Genomic DNA, 18039 nt, shown 5'->3' with positions numbered 1-18039 from the left:
ATTAAAACAAAAATTAATTGTAAAATGAAAAAAATGTGTACCGTAAACTTGTATGGTGATTCAACAACTCATACATTTGCTTAAGTTAAGTACAGTCATGCAACCTCGTTTTTTATAAAATGGAAAAGAGGAACCAATAATGGAAACAAATATGAAAATTCAGCAATATCATTAGATCCAGATGAATTGACTGTTTACCTTAAAGACACAAAGGAAACTGAGATACCATTTGAAAGAGATGAAACTGTGTACAATAATGTACCAACTGAACAGTTTGCCTACAAGATAAAAATTGGAAATTTAAAGGATGTTATTAATGAAAAACTGAAAGATGAGGGTTTCAAGAAAGAATACGAGGTTAGCCATTTTGTTTAAGTTTTAAATATAATAACTTCACAGAAATGAGCTTCACTCGCAACCCATATGAAATTTACCGAACCAATTGATATAGTTTTAGGTCTCTAGCAAACTCTCACCCGTATGTAGTTTCCTGACTGACTATGTAAATAATAGTATCTTTTAGTTTGAGTTACAACAAATGAATTGTATAGGTGATCTATTATGCGAATATGCATCATATATGTCGTAGATCATTTACATGTCAGTTAATTCACGCATTTACTTAATTAATAATCCAAAATAGTAAATTTGGGGTATACGTATCACTCATATGATGAATGTATTGAATTCATGACTTTCTTTAACTACGTTTAGAGGACTATAATTGTGAAGACGGCAATGACAGACCTACAGATAACTCATATCTTGAATTCGTATTGTGAACCAACATGTATGAGGGATATTTGTTCAAATTTTTGGAAATTTGAGGTAGCACATACTGAATAGAAAGGCGGATATATGAGGACAGTTGTAATAAAAATCATATATTAAATAAAATGTGTATCTCTTACAGTAAACTTGGAACAGTTAAATGTGATATCAATCACATTTCTAAATGGGAAGGTTCCATGTAACTCTTTTAAGAGTACAATGAACACCGGACCCTAATTCAAAAATATGTATGGCTAAACCACACGACCAATTCATGCCTATTTGGTGCTAGAATACTCTCAAAAGTGTGATAGTGGAGTGAAATATACTTTAACGATATGAGGCTTTATTTCCATGTTCTACATATCAAAGTTTGTTTTATATGAATAGCACGTGTACAGGTGGTTTCTATTCAGTTTCAAATTTTAATGTTTCTAACGTGTATTTTTTTCTTTTTTCAGATTTTACCTAAAGGTCTGGTCCGTGCACATGTTGAGGGTTCAAAAGAAGAAAACAAAGTTAAAAACCGTTTCCTCACAACATGGCCTTGTATGTTAAAATAGTTAAAAAAAATGGATCTGACAAACGTTACTGTGATAATTTGACAATATCATACTCATTTTGTGCATCATAAAATTTTGTCATTTATGAGACATTTTTAAAGGTTGCTTTTCCCAATATTTAAATAAAATAAATCACAATTATAACACAAGAAACAATAATTGAGAATGATTTTTAAAAGATTGCACTCTTAAGTTAAGACTATACTAGTTAATTGAATTGACATATCAACCAAATAAGGATTTGGCCATTAACGGGCCACAAGATAAACAAAGCCTCACATTTCCCTATTTTAACGCCTCATCCTTATATCGTTGATATGTCAAATCAAAACACTATTTTTGTCTATAAAAATGTTTAGTCTTAAAGTTGTGTTGACAGTTTCGGCCTCTCTAATCTGGCAAGTCCTACAAAATTAAATAATGTTACTTTACTTTACTAATATAAGAAAAACAAACTAGTGTATCGCAATTAATATTAAATTGACTGTTCACATTTACAAACATATCGTATTGCATTACCTTTTTATTTCATCTACATTTTGTAAGTATGTCTTATATTTATTTGGTATAATGCAACATCTTTTTTTCATATACTTTTTTTGAAGATGATCATTCACGTATTGTGCTGAAAGGAAACACAAAGACTGATTATATCAATGCTAGCTACATTGACGTAAGATTTGAAAATGAAATAGTTATATTGTACATTAATTTATTGTATATTGCTACATATCTTACACTGACACACACAGATATCTCCGAAAGCAAGTTTATGATCTTTTACAATTATACAAGAAAAGAAATACCTTCTTATGTTTTTCTGCCTTATGCTACTTTAGAACTATGACATACCAGTAACTTTATCTTGGCAATATGGTCATCAATTATTTTTTTTATTTTATCAGTCTTTTTTGGACAATAAAATATGTTTAAACTTATATATAATTCGTTTAATAATCACGGAATTAACTGTTATGTTTTTCATTTAAACATTTAAAAAGTAAATGTATTTCAAATAGAACCAATTATGGTCATTCGTTATACATAATTTTTTTTAACTTTGAAAGAAACTTGGTGAAACTTAAATTTTACTTATGAGCATGTTTTTCCTATGGCCGGGTTGTTGTCTCTTTGATACATTCTCCATTTCTATTCTCAATTTTATGTATTTCAGAATTATGACAAAGAAAAGGCCTATATAGCAAGCCAAGGTTTGTGAAGAATTACTTGCAAATTGATAAAAAAAATTAAAGCTGGTATTCAAAACAATGTGTTCACGATCATTTATTAAGCATGTTTAGAAAGGAAACCCTTGGAATTGTCCCGAGCACATATGAGTTTGACTTTATAGACATTGGTTAAGGATGTATGATTCTTACATTTCAGTCTCGTACAGTCTAATTGAAATCTCGTTCTGGAGTTATGTCCAAAACATGTGATATAAGTGAAAAATATCAATGAATTTGATAATTATCATAATCAAACTTAACTCTGTGAAAGAATTGTGTATTTCCAATAAGTAGTTTTTGAGAAATGAAATTTTCAAGTTTTATTACTAATCAAGTCAGTCTTTTTTAGTGGAATTTTGAGAAAAACGGGTGAGGGGTACAAAAAATGATTTTACCAGAAACATGAACATCCCATATAACTTTTTCTTTCCAAATTTCATAGATATGTATTTTTTCAACCATTTATAACAAGGAAGTTGAAAAATATGCACTGTGTTCTTCAAACAGAGAAAAATCACAAATTAAAAATTTGACACGAAAAAGCATCAAAATATGATAAAACTTTCTTATATTAACACCTGCCTCTGGTTTTTTTTAGTTGAATTTATTCAGATTGGTCCCCTTCATCTTATTGAGAGTATAAGAAAAAAATAATTGTGATTCTGGGATTTTTTCACGATAATAGCCCCAAAATGTGTAAAAATTAATGAAAAATGGAAAAATCATCAAAATTTGGTACTTTCAGAGAGCGTAGCAGAAAAAAATCGCACCACCATATGATTTTTTCTTCATCAAATATTTGTTTACAGTCATATAAACCCAAAAATCAGGTTTAGAAAAAAAAGTTTAATACTAGAAATGTGTGACTCCTCAGAGGTGTACATTCTTAATGTGACAATTATACTCTTGTTTTTCAATCAGATATTTGGAGAGATGAACATTAATGTCTTTTTTTTTATTGTTTTTAAAAGAACAAAACTGAATATATTTAATGATCTTGATGACCTCTAAATGTGTAAATTTCTAAAATGTTTGTCAACAGGAAACTGTCTTAAACATCTTTCATTTAAGTGTTGTAATATATATTCAAACAAAAAACAAAAAAAAAACGAAGAAGTAACGAAAGAAAGGCGAAATATACCAAACGGACATTCAAACTCATAAGTCGAAAATAAACCGATGTTCTCTCTATGTATCATCAAAGTTGTTTCTTATATTGAAATCGTGCAAACAATTTCTTTATATTTTTATCTATAAAAAAGAAAATAGATTTACAAAAACATTTTTTAAGAATTATAATTCAAAACCAGAATTTTTGATAATCGACCGATGCCGTTTTTGTAAACAATATTTCCATACTCGCCTTGTAAATACATTTTTATTGGTACACATCGTTATTTACTTTAAGGTCCAAAGAGTAATACCGTAAGAGATTTCTGGCATATGATATGGCAGGAGAACGTTGGGAAAATTGTCATGGTTACACAGCTGAAAGAAGGAAGAAGGGTATCAAATTACATTATCACTTTCATCATATAAAATCAACTGATTAAGGTTGAACGCATTATATCTTAATAAGCATTACCATGACAATCCGATAAACAATTTGTTTTTGAGGTGATTTAAAAGAGCGGCAAAAGATACCAGAGAAACATTCAAACTTATAAATTGAAAAAAAAAGATTATGCCAAGGCTTAAACGAAAACAAAAATCCAAACAATTTTACACAACAATCAACATAGAAAATAGATACTAAGCAACACAAAACTTCGAAAAAAACTGGGGGTGCTCCGGAAGGGTATCTGAACTCAGTATAGATACCGGAAAGGGTAATCATATCCCTGCTCCACATTTGACACCCATGTTTGTACAAACCTGGTGATAAGTCTTATTCGGTAGGTCACATTTGTTAAAAGGGAATGGGATTGTAGTACGTTACGATGCAAGGAACATATTCGATGTCATCTGTAAAGTTGATGGTCTTATAAGGTCAACCAACTGGTGATGGCGTACGTAGTATTTACGAAGGATGATTTAAACTTTACCATTTTGAACTCTTGGTTAATAGCTTCATTGTGACAAAAACTTTTTATCAAGGATATCATGATAGTAAAATTAAGCCCGTATCAATTTGGATAGTTATCATTCATTACTATACAGAACAAATCGCAGCTTGTAGTGGCGCTCGCTCCGAGGATTGGAAATTGCAGTTTCAATTATGGTCAGGTCAAACCAACTAATAAAAGAATAGTATTTGCTACTTTTCCCCCATACTCGACATTAAAGTGTTAAAGTGATAAACGAAAACTTATCGGGAAAATGTGTCGGGAATAAATGAGACAAAGTCCCCGAAACTGCTACCTTGTGGACTTGGCATGATTTCCTATATACACGGTATCGCTATTTGATCCAAAGAGTCTCTCATATAATTTTGACAACACAATATGTTGTTGTTGCCTCTGTTGTAAAGTCGTTTTGCATGACAAGTGTTACAAAATCCCAAACAGACCGCGTTTAACATCAGACTCAGTTTATGTCATTAAAGTACAAAGACAGTTCGATTTATATCACTTAAACCGGTTTTCGTCATGAATATACGATATCAATCTTTACACCTTATATGCCACTTTAAAAAAAAATCATCCACCAAACCAATACTCGAATTTAAAACGCTTCATGGTATATTTAGAACATAAAAAATTTACTACCAGCTGAAATGTGTGTGAATATTTACAATGCTGTTGATATTGTGATAATTTATTACAAAGAAAAGAAATTCTGAAATATTACTAGTTATAGGACTATTATTTTGGTGTATTTGTTTGTTACTTTATGTCTTCCATATTTAAACTGACCATGAATGATTTTGTAGGACTGGTTCGAAATAGTTTTTGTCAGGACTTTATACAATATAGTGCATTATCACTGTTGGTGATTTTTTTCCAGGAAAAATGTATTCAATATTGGCCTGATGCAGTTAATAACCCAATGATAGTAGATACTTATCGGCTCACCATGACAGAAGAAAAGGAACATACGATTTATGTATACAGACGGATAACTATATCCAACCATAAAGATACGGTAATGAGTACAACTTTCTCAAATAAAAATTGATAAAATAGAAGAGAAATTGAGCGTAAATAGATAATTAGAATTAATGTTTATTACAACTGCGTTATGTTAACCAATTTTTATCTCAAAAGGTCATGGTGATCTGATCAGCTCTCAAAAGACTAAACAATAAATTAGATGTGTCATAACAATCTTTCAGACTTATCCACTGTGCTGAAACGAGTAATGGTCACGACAATTCGACGGCAGAAAATAAGATCTGTTCAGTTGATGTTTGGACTATTCAGGATTTGGCATTAATTACCTTTACATCCCAGCTCTTTTGTTCTAACAGGGGTGATCTGAGCCGGATCACCCCTACCTGATCACCCTAGTTTGAGTTTCTTTGTTATGCATGCTTTCCTTTGTTCTGTAACATTTTGGCGGGAATGTCAAATCCACTATAAAACTTATAATTAAGTATACAATTATACGGAAATGACTATCTATCAAAATTCACGTAGAAAAAATCCAGTTTATATGCGGGGATTCGAACTCAAGACCTTTAGCATATCAAGCCACGACACAACCACTACATTATGACGACTGGATACGAACTATCGGTAATTTAACATACTTAAAGGAAGCAAGATGTTTTTTTATAAGTGGGACGAGTTGGCAGACCTTTATTCAGTGGGGTTTAAACCCTTTTCGTTAATAAGTGAGTTGTCAGTGATTGTTCAGTTTGATTTTACACTTTTTCAAAAGTGGGGCGAGTCGGTAAACAAGAGTGGGGCGATTTCTGTCATAAAGTGGCGATATAGGTTGGGCCGATTGGCCAGTGGGACGAGTTGACATTGTATGATATCTACTCATCGTGTTCGGGGGTCAAAAAGGGTATAAATCATATAGTAATGTATAAAGTATATTATAATGGCTGTGTGGCGTTCTGAATTAGATTTTATGAATTGTAAATGTTTTTTTCGTCTAATCTAAAACAGCTGGGATGTAAAATAGTTATCCCACTCGGACTTGGTGTGTCAGTGTTAGATCACCCTCTGGCCTCTGGCCATCGGGTGATCTTACACTGACACACCGCGTCATCGTGGGATAACTATTAAGTACACATCAACAATATACTGAATTGTGTGAACTACTACTGTCAGTACTTAATTGACGTCATGAGTTTTATCTCAAAAGTACTGAATCTATAGCCTCGGTCACACCTTACCGGATAGCTCGAACGGACGCCTAACGGATAACTTTTTTTCAATCCGTTAGACGTCCGTCCATATCCGTTGCATGTCCGTTAAGCGTCCGTTTTATCCGTTGCATGTCCGTTAAGCGTCCGTTTTATCCGTCGACGTCCGTTCTGTCCGGTGGAAAATTTTGAGCATGTTTAAAACTTTGAACGGACGTCTAACGGATAAAATGTCCGTTGAACGTCCGTTAGACGTCCGTTAGGCGTCCGTTTTGTACGGTACTCGTCCGTTTCGTTTCCGTTTTGTATCCGTTACGTGTCCGTTATACATCCGTTGGAGGTCTGGCAGATAAATTCACCAACGGACTTCTAACGGACGTCTAACGGATAAAACGGATGAGAAACGGACTTCTAACGGACGTATAACGGACATAACGGATGATGAACGGATCTGAAACGGATAAAATTGATGCCAATTGAAAATTTCTCGTCAGAAATGCCAAAAATATTTCTTAAGGTTCATGAATTCTTATTATTCATAATCGATCTTAGAGTAAGGGCACATCTTCACAATCAATCAGCTGTTAAACTTTAATATTCAGGTCAGACACTACCCTTTAGCGGCATTTTGAAGAACAAACAAAAACCAGTTACACAGAACTTTGACAAATAGATTTGCTTTCATTATATTGCATGTTTTTTCAGTTTTGTTTGGTAGGATTTGCATGATTTTTTTATGTGATAGTCGGTTAAAAAGTTCATCAGAGCTCATGTTTTGTCTGTTATTATGTATATATATGCCGACTCGAAATAAAATCAACTTACTTAATTACTTAACTAGAACATTTTCAATATTAATGCGATTGACATGTATTATTATTGTCGCCTTTAATTTTTTCGTATATCTTGTTTATCCGTTTTATCCGGTACGCTTCCGTTAGGTGTCCGTTTTATGCGGTACTCGTCCGTTGGATGTACGTTCGACATCCGTTCTGTCCGTTACGTCTCCGTTTCTCGTCCGTTGCATATCCGTTGCATGTCCGTTATGCATTCGTTAGGCGTCCGTTTTAGTTGGTCAGTACATCAACGGACGCCCAACGGATAACAATTTTGTCAACGGACAACTTTTATTTTCATCCGTTAGGCGTCCGTTCGTCTTATCCGGTAAGGTGTGACCGAGGCTTATCGTAGTAGATAAATTTGACTTCAAGACAAATATTTGTACAGAATGTTCGGATGATGATAAGTTGCAATTGACCGTTTCAGATTAAAATTCAATTAATTATTGTTTTTATCTATATCATTCGTTACTGGATACAAACTGATTTTACGGGACTGTGTTTTTGATTGATGTTTATACGGTGATAAAAAACGTTTGTTATAAGTTTAACGTCAATTTTAAACAAAAGTATTTCTTTGCTTCGTTTGATGTGTTTTATCATTTGATTTTGCCATTTGATTAGGGACTTTCCGTTAGAATTTCACTCGGAGTTCAGTATTTTTGTGACTTTTCTTCTTGCTGCAGTCGCACTCACTCAATTGGAATGCCCTCCCTAGCTTTAACCTCCATTTCCTCTGGTTCATGTTGTTATATCTTTAGTTTTCTGTTCATCATTTTACGTTTTTACCTATGATCCTGGTGTTTTCCTTGATTTCTTAGACTTCTGGTGTTTATGTCTTCTTTAGTGTACTCTTTAACAGCCTCTATTTTAGAACGAGAGAGAAAGAAGCATTCACCAATACCATTTCACCCAATGGCCAGACCACGGTGTTCCTGACAGCATCAAATTGGTTCATTTTTACAGGAAAGTGAAACGTGATCACTGTGATCAAAATGAACCTATGGTTGTACATTGCAGGTATGAACATGGTATTAAGTGATAATGTTTTAATCTTTGTGAAACAGCTCTTATAACATATCTTTACAGAATTTCAGCAGTACATGCTTATCAATTTAACTAAAAATAAACATATTTCAAGATTCAAAACAGTACTGAGCATAATTGTCTTTGAATAATTTATCGAGACCAGTTTTCTATAAACACCCTTTTTGTAAGTTAGCTATATTTATGATAGTGGAAACATTAAACTGCGAATTTAATGATAATATATTGCAAGTTGCGATTTCACTAGCACTAATTTTGTTTTGATCAATTCATTTGATATATCATTTGTTAGCGCTGGACTTGGAAGAACCGGAACATTTATTGCTATAGACGCAATATATGAGCACGGCAAGAAAGTTGGACACGTTGATATTATGGAGTATGTTCAGATGATGAGGAAGGACAGAATGAATATGATTCAAACACATGTAGGTAATACTTTTGCATTGCAACCGATTTTTAGTGTCTTTGCATAATTCGATCAATTGGTTGCATTTAAAAAAGTAAAACAGCATTTATAATTGTAATGCCTTCGCTGCACTTTTCTAGATTTACCATCATCAGATACGCTCAAGTCCGAATATTTTTATGCCATTGATGGGTATAAACTGAAACAGTTGAAGGGCTATATGACCAAACAGGGACCTATAATAATCGCAAAATCCTTCTAAAATCAACTTGCACTGAGGGAGTTGAAATTGTAATTTCTTAATAATTTCTAGATTTATAAACGTGCAATTAAAGTAATATTTGTTACAAATCATGTCTTTAATGAAATAGAAAAATTCTGAGGAGATGAAACTATATGTGACTGATTGTCCACTAGACGCGATATTGACCCATGTTAGTTGTGAAATAATAAAAACAACAACGTTCTTTGCTATATTTCCTTCATCAAGAACGGTTGACACCTTATGTCGGAAAGCTAAGTACATGTATGATCAAGACGACAAAATACAAACCAAATTTAAATAAGATCAACTTTGCATGAGAAAGTTCAAACAAGATTTTGTTTCAGCGTCTTAGTTTAAAAACGGACAATTTACAAATGATTAAGAAATGTTAGTCGAGGTACCGACAAGTGAACTGATGATGTTCTCGGGGACTTATAGACAACCAGAAAACTGTTTTTGTACAATGAAAAACATCTTGAAAGTCTGTTTCCTTATCGAACTTCATCATACCTAAACATTTACGATTTTGAATTATGTGTCACATATTCGTTGAACCATTATATTTGCTAATTTGTAATCGCTATTTTTGATTAGTTTTCAACAGGAACATGCCTCAGGATTTTTGTTGATCGATAGTAGATTCATTAGTAAGCTAAAAAAAATCATGCAATGAATTGGAAATCCTTTCTTAGAAAACTAGCTTAAATAAGATGTATTGGTATTGGTAGTTACCAAATGTCAAGTAGCAAATGTTATTGTTCTTGCATGATTTCAAAGAATAGTAGATACATGATTAGTTGAAAATGTTGTAGTTACAACTAAGATAATAAAACGATAATAACACCAGACTGACTGAACTTAAACTACGTAACTATACTGATCGTATGTTGGATATCTTTGGATTGATAATCTGCAGGTCATGAATGAATTAATGGAGATTATTTAAGATAAGTGTGAATGGATTTTTTCCTGATAAACAAAATGAAAGACATTTATTTCATTGGTTGAAAAATAAAAATCTATAATCATAATTAAATAAACTCATTTACTTCACGTGTCTGACGTATTACACCAAATGATGTGGCCAATGCGTTGTTGATGACGTAGTATCAAAACAAATAGTGAATCCGTGACAATTATATAGTTCCTTACAAATGCTACTTTTACTCCTGTAATAAAGGCCGACTTCAATGTAATAAAAACAACTTACCAAAGAAATCATATATCGAAAAATAGTAAAACTCTTGACAGAACATTTAAGTGAACACGAAGCTTCTTCTTCTTCTTCTTCTTCTTCTTCTTCTTCTTCTTTTTCTTCTTATTCTTCTTCTTCTTTTTCTTCTTATTCTTCTTCTTCTCTTTCTTCTTCTATAGCGAATTTAAGGTTACAGACAACAATGGTTTTGCTTTGAACTTGAAATATACACTCGACAAGAATGGTTTTGCTTTGAAATTGAATGTAAACGGTTCTGGTATGCCGTAAAATATGATCCAAACCAACCCATCAGCATTTGGGGGAAATCGATTTGTTTAAAAATGTAAAATATACATTTTTTTCTATTTCTTAAAGCGTCATAATTAAGTTATTTTTAAAAACATGTCACATGTATAAGGATTTTCCGAATGCCTTTCAATCAACGTACATAAATCTGAGTCAAAAACGTTTGTCAATGCTAAAGGGAGACTGGAATTTGACTTTTTACTAGCCTGATGATGTTTGTACTCTTTGGGTAGTATTCATTGTCATGAAATAATGGTTTTCCTTCGAAATCATACAGGAACAGTATGAGACAGTATTTAAAGCACTACTAGAATTGTTTACAGTGCCAGAGACGGCTATTCCAAAGAATGATTTTTGTAAATATATTGAGGATCAGGAATGTAAGACATTACCGAAAAATCAAAAAGTGTACAAACGGGAGTTTCAGGTAAGACAATTTACACCAATTTTAGTACTCTGTTTATGATATTCGCTTGGTTGTGAATACATTCAGAAATATAATATATTGAACAAAACAGTTTTATCATTTAAAAATTAAAAAAAATGATAGGTGACTATGAAAAAAAAAATATTATGCATAACATCAGCAAGTAACCGTAAGACTTTCACATAAAGATAAGCGACAATACTGAAAATTATGCTAGTTTAATAAATCGTGACACAATCAGTCTGTCTTCAAAAGATACATTGTGTTAATAAAATGAAACGAAATAAGATTATTCAAAATAACTGCAATATATCAACGACAGCCGAAATGCAAGTACATTAAATGGCAAGATAACACATTTTTAGGTCCTCATTACTTAACAAAAGTATCCAATAAAATAAGAACGACGACCAATGTCTACAATCAGTTGCTGCATGTTAGTAAAAACGTGTTGTAGTTATCAATCAACGCTTTCACAAATACGCAATATTATATTATTCAATCCAACAAAAATAAATATTTTTGAACAATCAACTTTGACTAAGTACTAACAAATGTTCTTTTTATGTAAATTGTATAGCAAACTATCAATCAATTATAAATCGTCTCAGGTGACTTTAAACTTTATATCATTGATTTTTTTTTATTAAAATGTTAAATCCAATATAATTTCTATTTTGAATTAGACATTAGAAGCAATGAGACCATCATATCCTGCATCAAAATTTACTGCTGCAAACTTAAAAGAAAATATACCCAAAAATTTGGTAAAGAATATCTTTCCATGTAAGTTGATTTTCCTGTAATATTTTTTAGGAACACTTCTAAATAATATATGACTCAAAAGGACAGTTATTATTCAGTCTGTTGATGTGTTTCAGCTTTTAATTTTGCCATTTGATGAGGGCATTTCCGTTTTAAATTTTCCTTGGAGTTAAATTGTTTTTGTATTTTTACTTTTTTTGGCATAATAATATTCAATTTAAGGAAGTTTTTATACAGTAACAAAGTTACAATAAATATGTATACTTATCATGCAAAAACATGTGTATACACCTTTGTATGTGATTTTTCTAAGGCATACTATGACAAACTAAAAATGAAACAACTTCTGTTTTTCAAAATAAAGAATGTTTGAAATTGCAAAGTAAAGGAGGCACATTGGGCTATGCGGTATAGTCTTTGCTAATTGTTTAAGCCGTACGATGACATATTGTTGTTAATGTATGTGTCTATTGGTTTCATTGTGGTGAGTTGTAGGATTGGCAACCATACAACATCTTATTTATAAGCATCAAAATCCTTTCTATAGAATTGAGTATAAAATAATAAAGAAGATGAAGGATGAAGACAAAAAGACAATTAGAGAATTTGAAAAACAGATGCATTTGTTTAATCATTCTAATTAAGAAAACAAAACTATAATTGTAAGCATTCATAGAATATGTCCATAATCCCCTTTAATGTAGGAAAAAGAAACAACTTGCAATATATAAGGTCGAAGGATTGATCCACTTAAGTTTGTATACTAATTATTTCAAACAATTTCTTTCTCGAATGCCTATACCAGTTCAGGATTATGACAGATGTTTTCCATTGATATAAATATGATGTGTTTTGTTTGTTTGATTGATTTGAGCTTTTTATTTTTGACATTTGATAGAGGACTTTATGTTTTGAATTTGTCCTTAAGGTTCAGTGTTTGTTATTTCATTTTTTTCTCATAAAACACTCCGTTTTTTAGATGACGATTTTCGACCATATCTTATGTCATACGGAAAAACAAGAAATGATTACATCAACGCAGTAATTATACCTGTAAGTATTATAAAGTTATCGGTAACGAAAAAATATTGACAACTTCGATGCAAAAATAGTTTGAATATCAAGTTTTTCTTAACGAAAAAAAAGTATTTTGTCCATTTGGCGATATTTCCAACAAAATATATGATAGTATTTTTTAACAGTAATGCCTAATGTTGATGTTCTGTGTCGGTTAAAACATTAGGCTTTTTAAACTAAAAGCACGGAAGCTATATTGCAACACTGTGTATGGATTTTTGTGTAGCCGTTTTCTCTTTGATTGGGCACCCCTTTTCTCCTTTAATATTAAAAAAAGGATATTATTCCTTCAATTACTCTTTTGATATCTTATGATTTTTATACGTTTTCAGGGATACAGAGATGAAAACAGATTCTTCGTTACACAATGTCCACTGAAAGACACTGTTGTGGATTTCTGGACAATGGTATATGACCATAACTCGAGAATCATTGTGATTTTGGACCAAGTCTACAAAGTAAATTTAATTTGTTTTACATATCTTCTTGTTGGACTTTTTTTTCAGACGTCATTTGCAAATATAATGTTCATTTTGTAAGCACGGCGATTATAAATGTTTAATCTCTGCAATATAATTGTGCTTTTGTTGCGAAAAGACTAACGCATTCACCAATCAATCAATATATATAAATGTTTAAAAAAAGTCAATGATCTTGCAAAAAAACCCAACAGACTTTAATGTTGTAAAATCTTCTTTTGTCCTGTCATTATCATATCCTTTCTTTTTTCAAATGTAAACTGATTATTTGCTTATTTCAACACGGGACACGACACCTAATTGGCGAATCGGTTCAGGGTTTCTATGTTAAAATATCTCATTGAAAAAGCACTGAGATTTCCGTGACCACAAAAAATAAATTATTATTTCTTATATGGCATAATATAACAACTCCCTGAGACATTTTCACCCTAGCAATTATGTTTGCTTTAATGATGACAATGTATATGTATAATGAAACGTAATTTTAAGTTTTAAACAAAAGTTGAATCGTTCATGTTCTATAATAATTTGCCTTGCTTGGATTTTTTTTATTAGAATGCAAAGCTGTGGTTAGGAAAATCGGAAACACTTACAATTGGTGACTTTACAATACTTTTAGATGAGGAGTATAATGTAGATGAGTTGAAAATTGCTTTGAAATATAAGGTAACCTATATTTTTTTTTTAACTCGAAATTTTAGATGATATTATATGAGTTGAGCGACAAGTTTAACTTGAAATATATACAAATCACGAATGAAGAAGTTAGCTCTAGTTAAATATTCTCATTAAATGTTAAAACAAATGAGATGTGGTACGATGACCTGTGAGATAAATATTCACAAAAGACCAAAGAAGTGGCTTTAAGGTACTCATTTTAAATTTATTAGATATGCTAGAACACCACACTAAAAAGTGATTGCTACAATGAAAAATGACATAGTATTACGAAGTTTGAGAAAGGAAATCATTCCGCTTGTAATCATTTCATTTATGTCTGAAGTATATACAACTCAATTCCCTTTTCATCTGGAATGCTTTATAATGACTTAAATGACCATTATCAAATGGAAATCAAACCATGTCACTCTCAGAAATGTATGATGTGCAGGTCAGAAAGTATTTTTCAATTATAAGATTCAAACCTATTTTTTTAATTTGAATGTGTTTTGTGCAAAACAGACTAAAACAAGAGACATACAATGAGCTATATTTTAAAAAATATTTATTGTACGGTTGATTAGCCTGTAATTGGTTTGATAAGGGATATTAGTTGTACATTATTGAATGAATGATTGCAATAATCATGATAATAGAATAATTAGATTTTTAGATTTGTATATTCTTGTTCATGAATAAGTTAAAACACGGTTAGAGCATACACTCGGAAAAAAAAAAAAAAAAAGAAACGACTGAGTTGAATGATCTATAAAGGCAACAGTAGTATATCCGTGTTCAAACCAACTGAAACCTGACGTGTAGTCAAGGTTTGCTGTACATGTACGCATCAAACGTCTTGTTTATATAGGAACGGGAATTAAATTACACTGTAAAGAGAACATGACTTTCATTTCTGACGACCTTTTGGTATCTTATCATACACTACCACGAAAACATATTGATCGTGATTTCAGACAGAGACCCATCATATTGATCAACCAAGATTCAATCTTTATAGAAAGAGAATGGTTTGTGTCGATTTAAGTCGTTCTTCTTCGTTAACTAACTAAACAAGTTTTGCGTTAGGAGTTCACCCCTGTATATAAAACTCGTATAGGTCATAATTCACATATAATGTATCAACACTCATTACTTACTTTTCACTGTAATAATAGGTTCGTAAAGTATGAGGTCGAATTTTTATAAATGCTTACTTAGAAATGCAAAATTAGACAACTACAGCTACACCATAGTGGAAAAAAAAAACACGTATAAATCATAACCGGATAATTTCTCCTTCCAGAAACAAAAAGAAAAAAGAACAATAAATGTGTTTACGATAAGTGACTGGCAAGGTGCTACACTACCTTCAACAAAGATGATGGTGGATCTTCTGAAAAGTGTCGCTGATAGTTGGAACTCACAAAAATGTCCCATTACGGTCGTTTGCAGGTACATACATTAAATACATCAAAATATACTCAATTTCGCAATGATACTTTTATATTGAATTATTATTAAAGTATAACTGTTAAACACAATCTGTTTCTAAATTTGAATCATATAAGTCAGTACAATCGAACAAGAAACTCTTCATGAAACTAACATAAAGACCGCAACTGTCTATTCAAAAAACATCTGCGAAACATGCATCACATAATAACGACACTGAAGTACAAGGTGCCAGGGCTACGAAGCATATAACAATGTCATATGTAATACTAGCATTTAGGAATTGAAGACAATTTCTAATGGCTCTATAGTAAGCCAAGAAACAGCGACTCTTTAACAGTTAGCCATTTCGTGGTGAGAAAGTTTAAACATGTACATGTAATGTGACAATTTTAGCCGTTCTGCTTCATTCCAACAGTGAATATATCGTAAACGATAAGTGTATTGCTGTAAGAAAAATCAATAGAACACATTTGAGTATATACCATTATACTCTTAATTTCTATATATGGTTGGTATATCTGCGATACCAATGCTTTCTGTATCTTATTTATTTAACAATCAATTATATTTCATGTTACGAAAAAAAAACCAAAAAAACACGAAGACAAACATAGCTCAGCAGTTATCCAACTTGTAGAAACAGCAAAAACAAGCATAGGACTATACTCTATTGTGTACTCTTAATGCATCGAGCTTCATGTTTTACTAATCCAAAAAATTTAAACAATATGTATCTTTTTGCAACTTTTTAGAGATGGATGCACCAAAAGTGGGTTGTTTATTTCACTTTGTCTTATTTTTGACAAAATGAAAATAGACGAAGAGGTCGATGTTTTTCAAGTAGTAAGGAATATTCAAACAAGACGTCCAGAATTCTTTAAGAACTGTGTAAGTATATCTTCGATCTAACATATGCAACCTCTGCAAAATTGTGGTTGTTTAAAAACCTGATTGCACGACAATACATTTAGAATACATATTTCGTTTTCAGTTTTAATTTTAATCTCACAGTTATTCAGTTAATTCACGTGTAAGCTCCCAAAACATGTCTAGAGGATATCATGTAATTGCTTTTCTTCCTTGCTCGTTTTTCGTTACAAGTTTCAATATGTGTATAACAAAACAAAAGTTTAATCAATAGCAACTTCAGTATAAATCTTTAAAACTCTATGTATTTCTTCATAAAGGTTCTTAGTTATTATCTTTACTTTCAGTCCAACTTGTATTTTTTTCTTCTTTTGTTAACAGGAGCAGTATGAATATTGCTACACATGTATCAAAGAACTACTGGAAGCAGAATCAATGTATGCAAATACTTAATGATGCAAGATTTACTTACCTTTATAAACGTTTTAATGCCTATATCATTATAATTACCGTTTAACAATTTGAAAAAAGTTTTTGTTGTACATATAATATGAATATAGGACGGTAGCAACGAATACATGAATATCGTTTAAACGGACAATATTTTTAAAATTTTACTGAAGTAAGATTACTGTTTAAGGAAAAATTATTAAAATAATTAAAAAGGTAACACAATAAAGAAATTGAGTGAAATTGTCAAAAAAAATGTAAACTAAGAAACTTGAATAGTCTTGAGACGTTGTAAGAAAGACATGGACAACCTTTTGGACCTTGAAAGTTAAATAAAGATAAAAAAAATCCCCCCCCCAACTTACCCCGTTTAAACAACAGATTCAAAATTAAGAAAAAAAAAGATATTCCTATAGATGTTTTTTACTGACCTCAATATGAAATGTCCGCATTTGGATGTCGCCAAGGTGCTGTTGTTTTCTTTGATAGTTGTTTTGTATGATATGACGTGTAATTTATATTTTTTGTCTACAAATGTGTACCTTTTATGCAAATCATTTTGCTTATATTTCATGGATAATTTGCTGCTTGAATCATAACTTTTGAATATAATTTTCAATGTTTCATTCCCAGTAGTTCGTGTCTTTTCACCCAAACGTGCATTTTATTTTATTTAACCTTTTTTATGCACCTGCAATACACCTATTCGTTGTTCATGATGTTGATGTCTCTTTTCTAAATTTGTGGTTAGTTTGATTTTCTTCTTCAATACAAAGGAAGTCTCATATAGATGTGTATCAGGCATAATTAGGTTCGAAAAGTTTATCCATACCAATCAAATGGTTGCTTAAGGGTCGATACATATATAACATGTATAATGTATTTCTCTACACCAGATCATTTCTCAATATGAATATTGACGATACAATAACCCAAAACTATTTGTTTTTATAGTAAAAAATAGATCAAACACATTA

The 18039-nt window shown here is 31.4% G+C and overlaps 1 protein-coding gene across 1 annotated transcript; it reads left to right on the top strand.

Annotated features, from left to right (window-relative positions):
- Nucleotides 1-123: 123 nt before the first annotated feature.
- LOC143083067 (receptor-type tyrosine-protein phosphatase epsilon-like) lies at nt 124-18039 on the top strand. Its single transcript, XM_076259256.1, has 16 exons — nt 124-357; nt 1233-1320; nt 1940-2007; nt 2509-2545; nt 3972-4069; nt 5510-5647; nt 8532-8677; nt 8997-9132; nt 11157-11306; nt 11993-12092; nt 13051-13124; nt 13481-13606; nt 14186-14296; nt 15594-15742; nt 16498-16633; nt 16994-18039. The coding sequence occupies exons 5-16, from the start codon at nt 4007-4009 to the stop codon at nt 17063-17065; spliced, it is 1401 nt and encodes a 466-aa protein (XP_076115371.1). The 5' UTR covers nt 124-357; nt 1233-1320; nt 1940-2007; nt 2509-2545; nt 3972-4006; the 3' UTR covers nt 17066-18039.

Source organism: Mytilus galloprovincialis, chromosome 1 (assembly GCF_965363235.1).
Source record: "Mytilus galloprovincialis chromosome 1, xbMytGall1.hap1.1, whole genome shotgun sequence".
NCBI classification, from domain to species: Eukaryota; Metazoa; Mollusca; class Bivalvia; order Mytilida; family Mytilidae; genus Mytilus; species Mytilus galloprovincialis.
The sequence above is the reverse complement of the archived record's forward strand: the minus strand, read 5'-3'. Positions and strand labels throughout refer to the sequence as shown.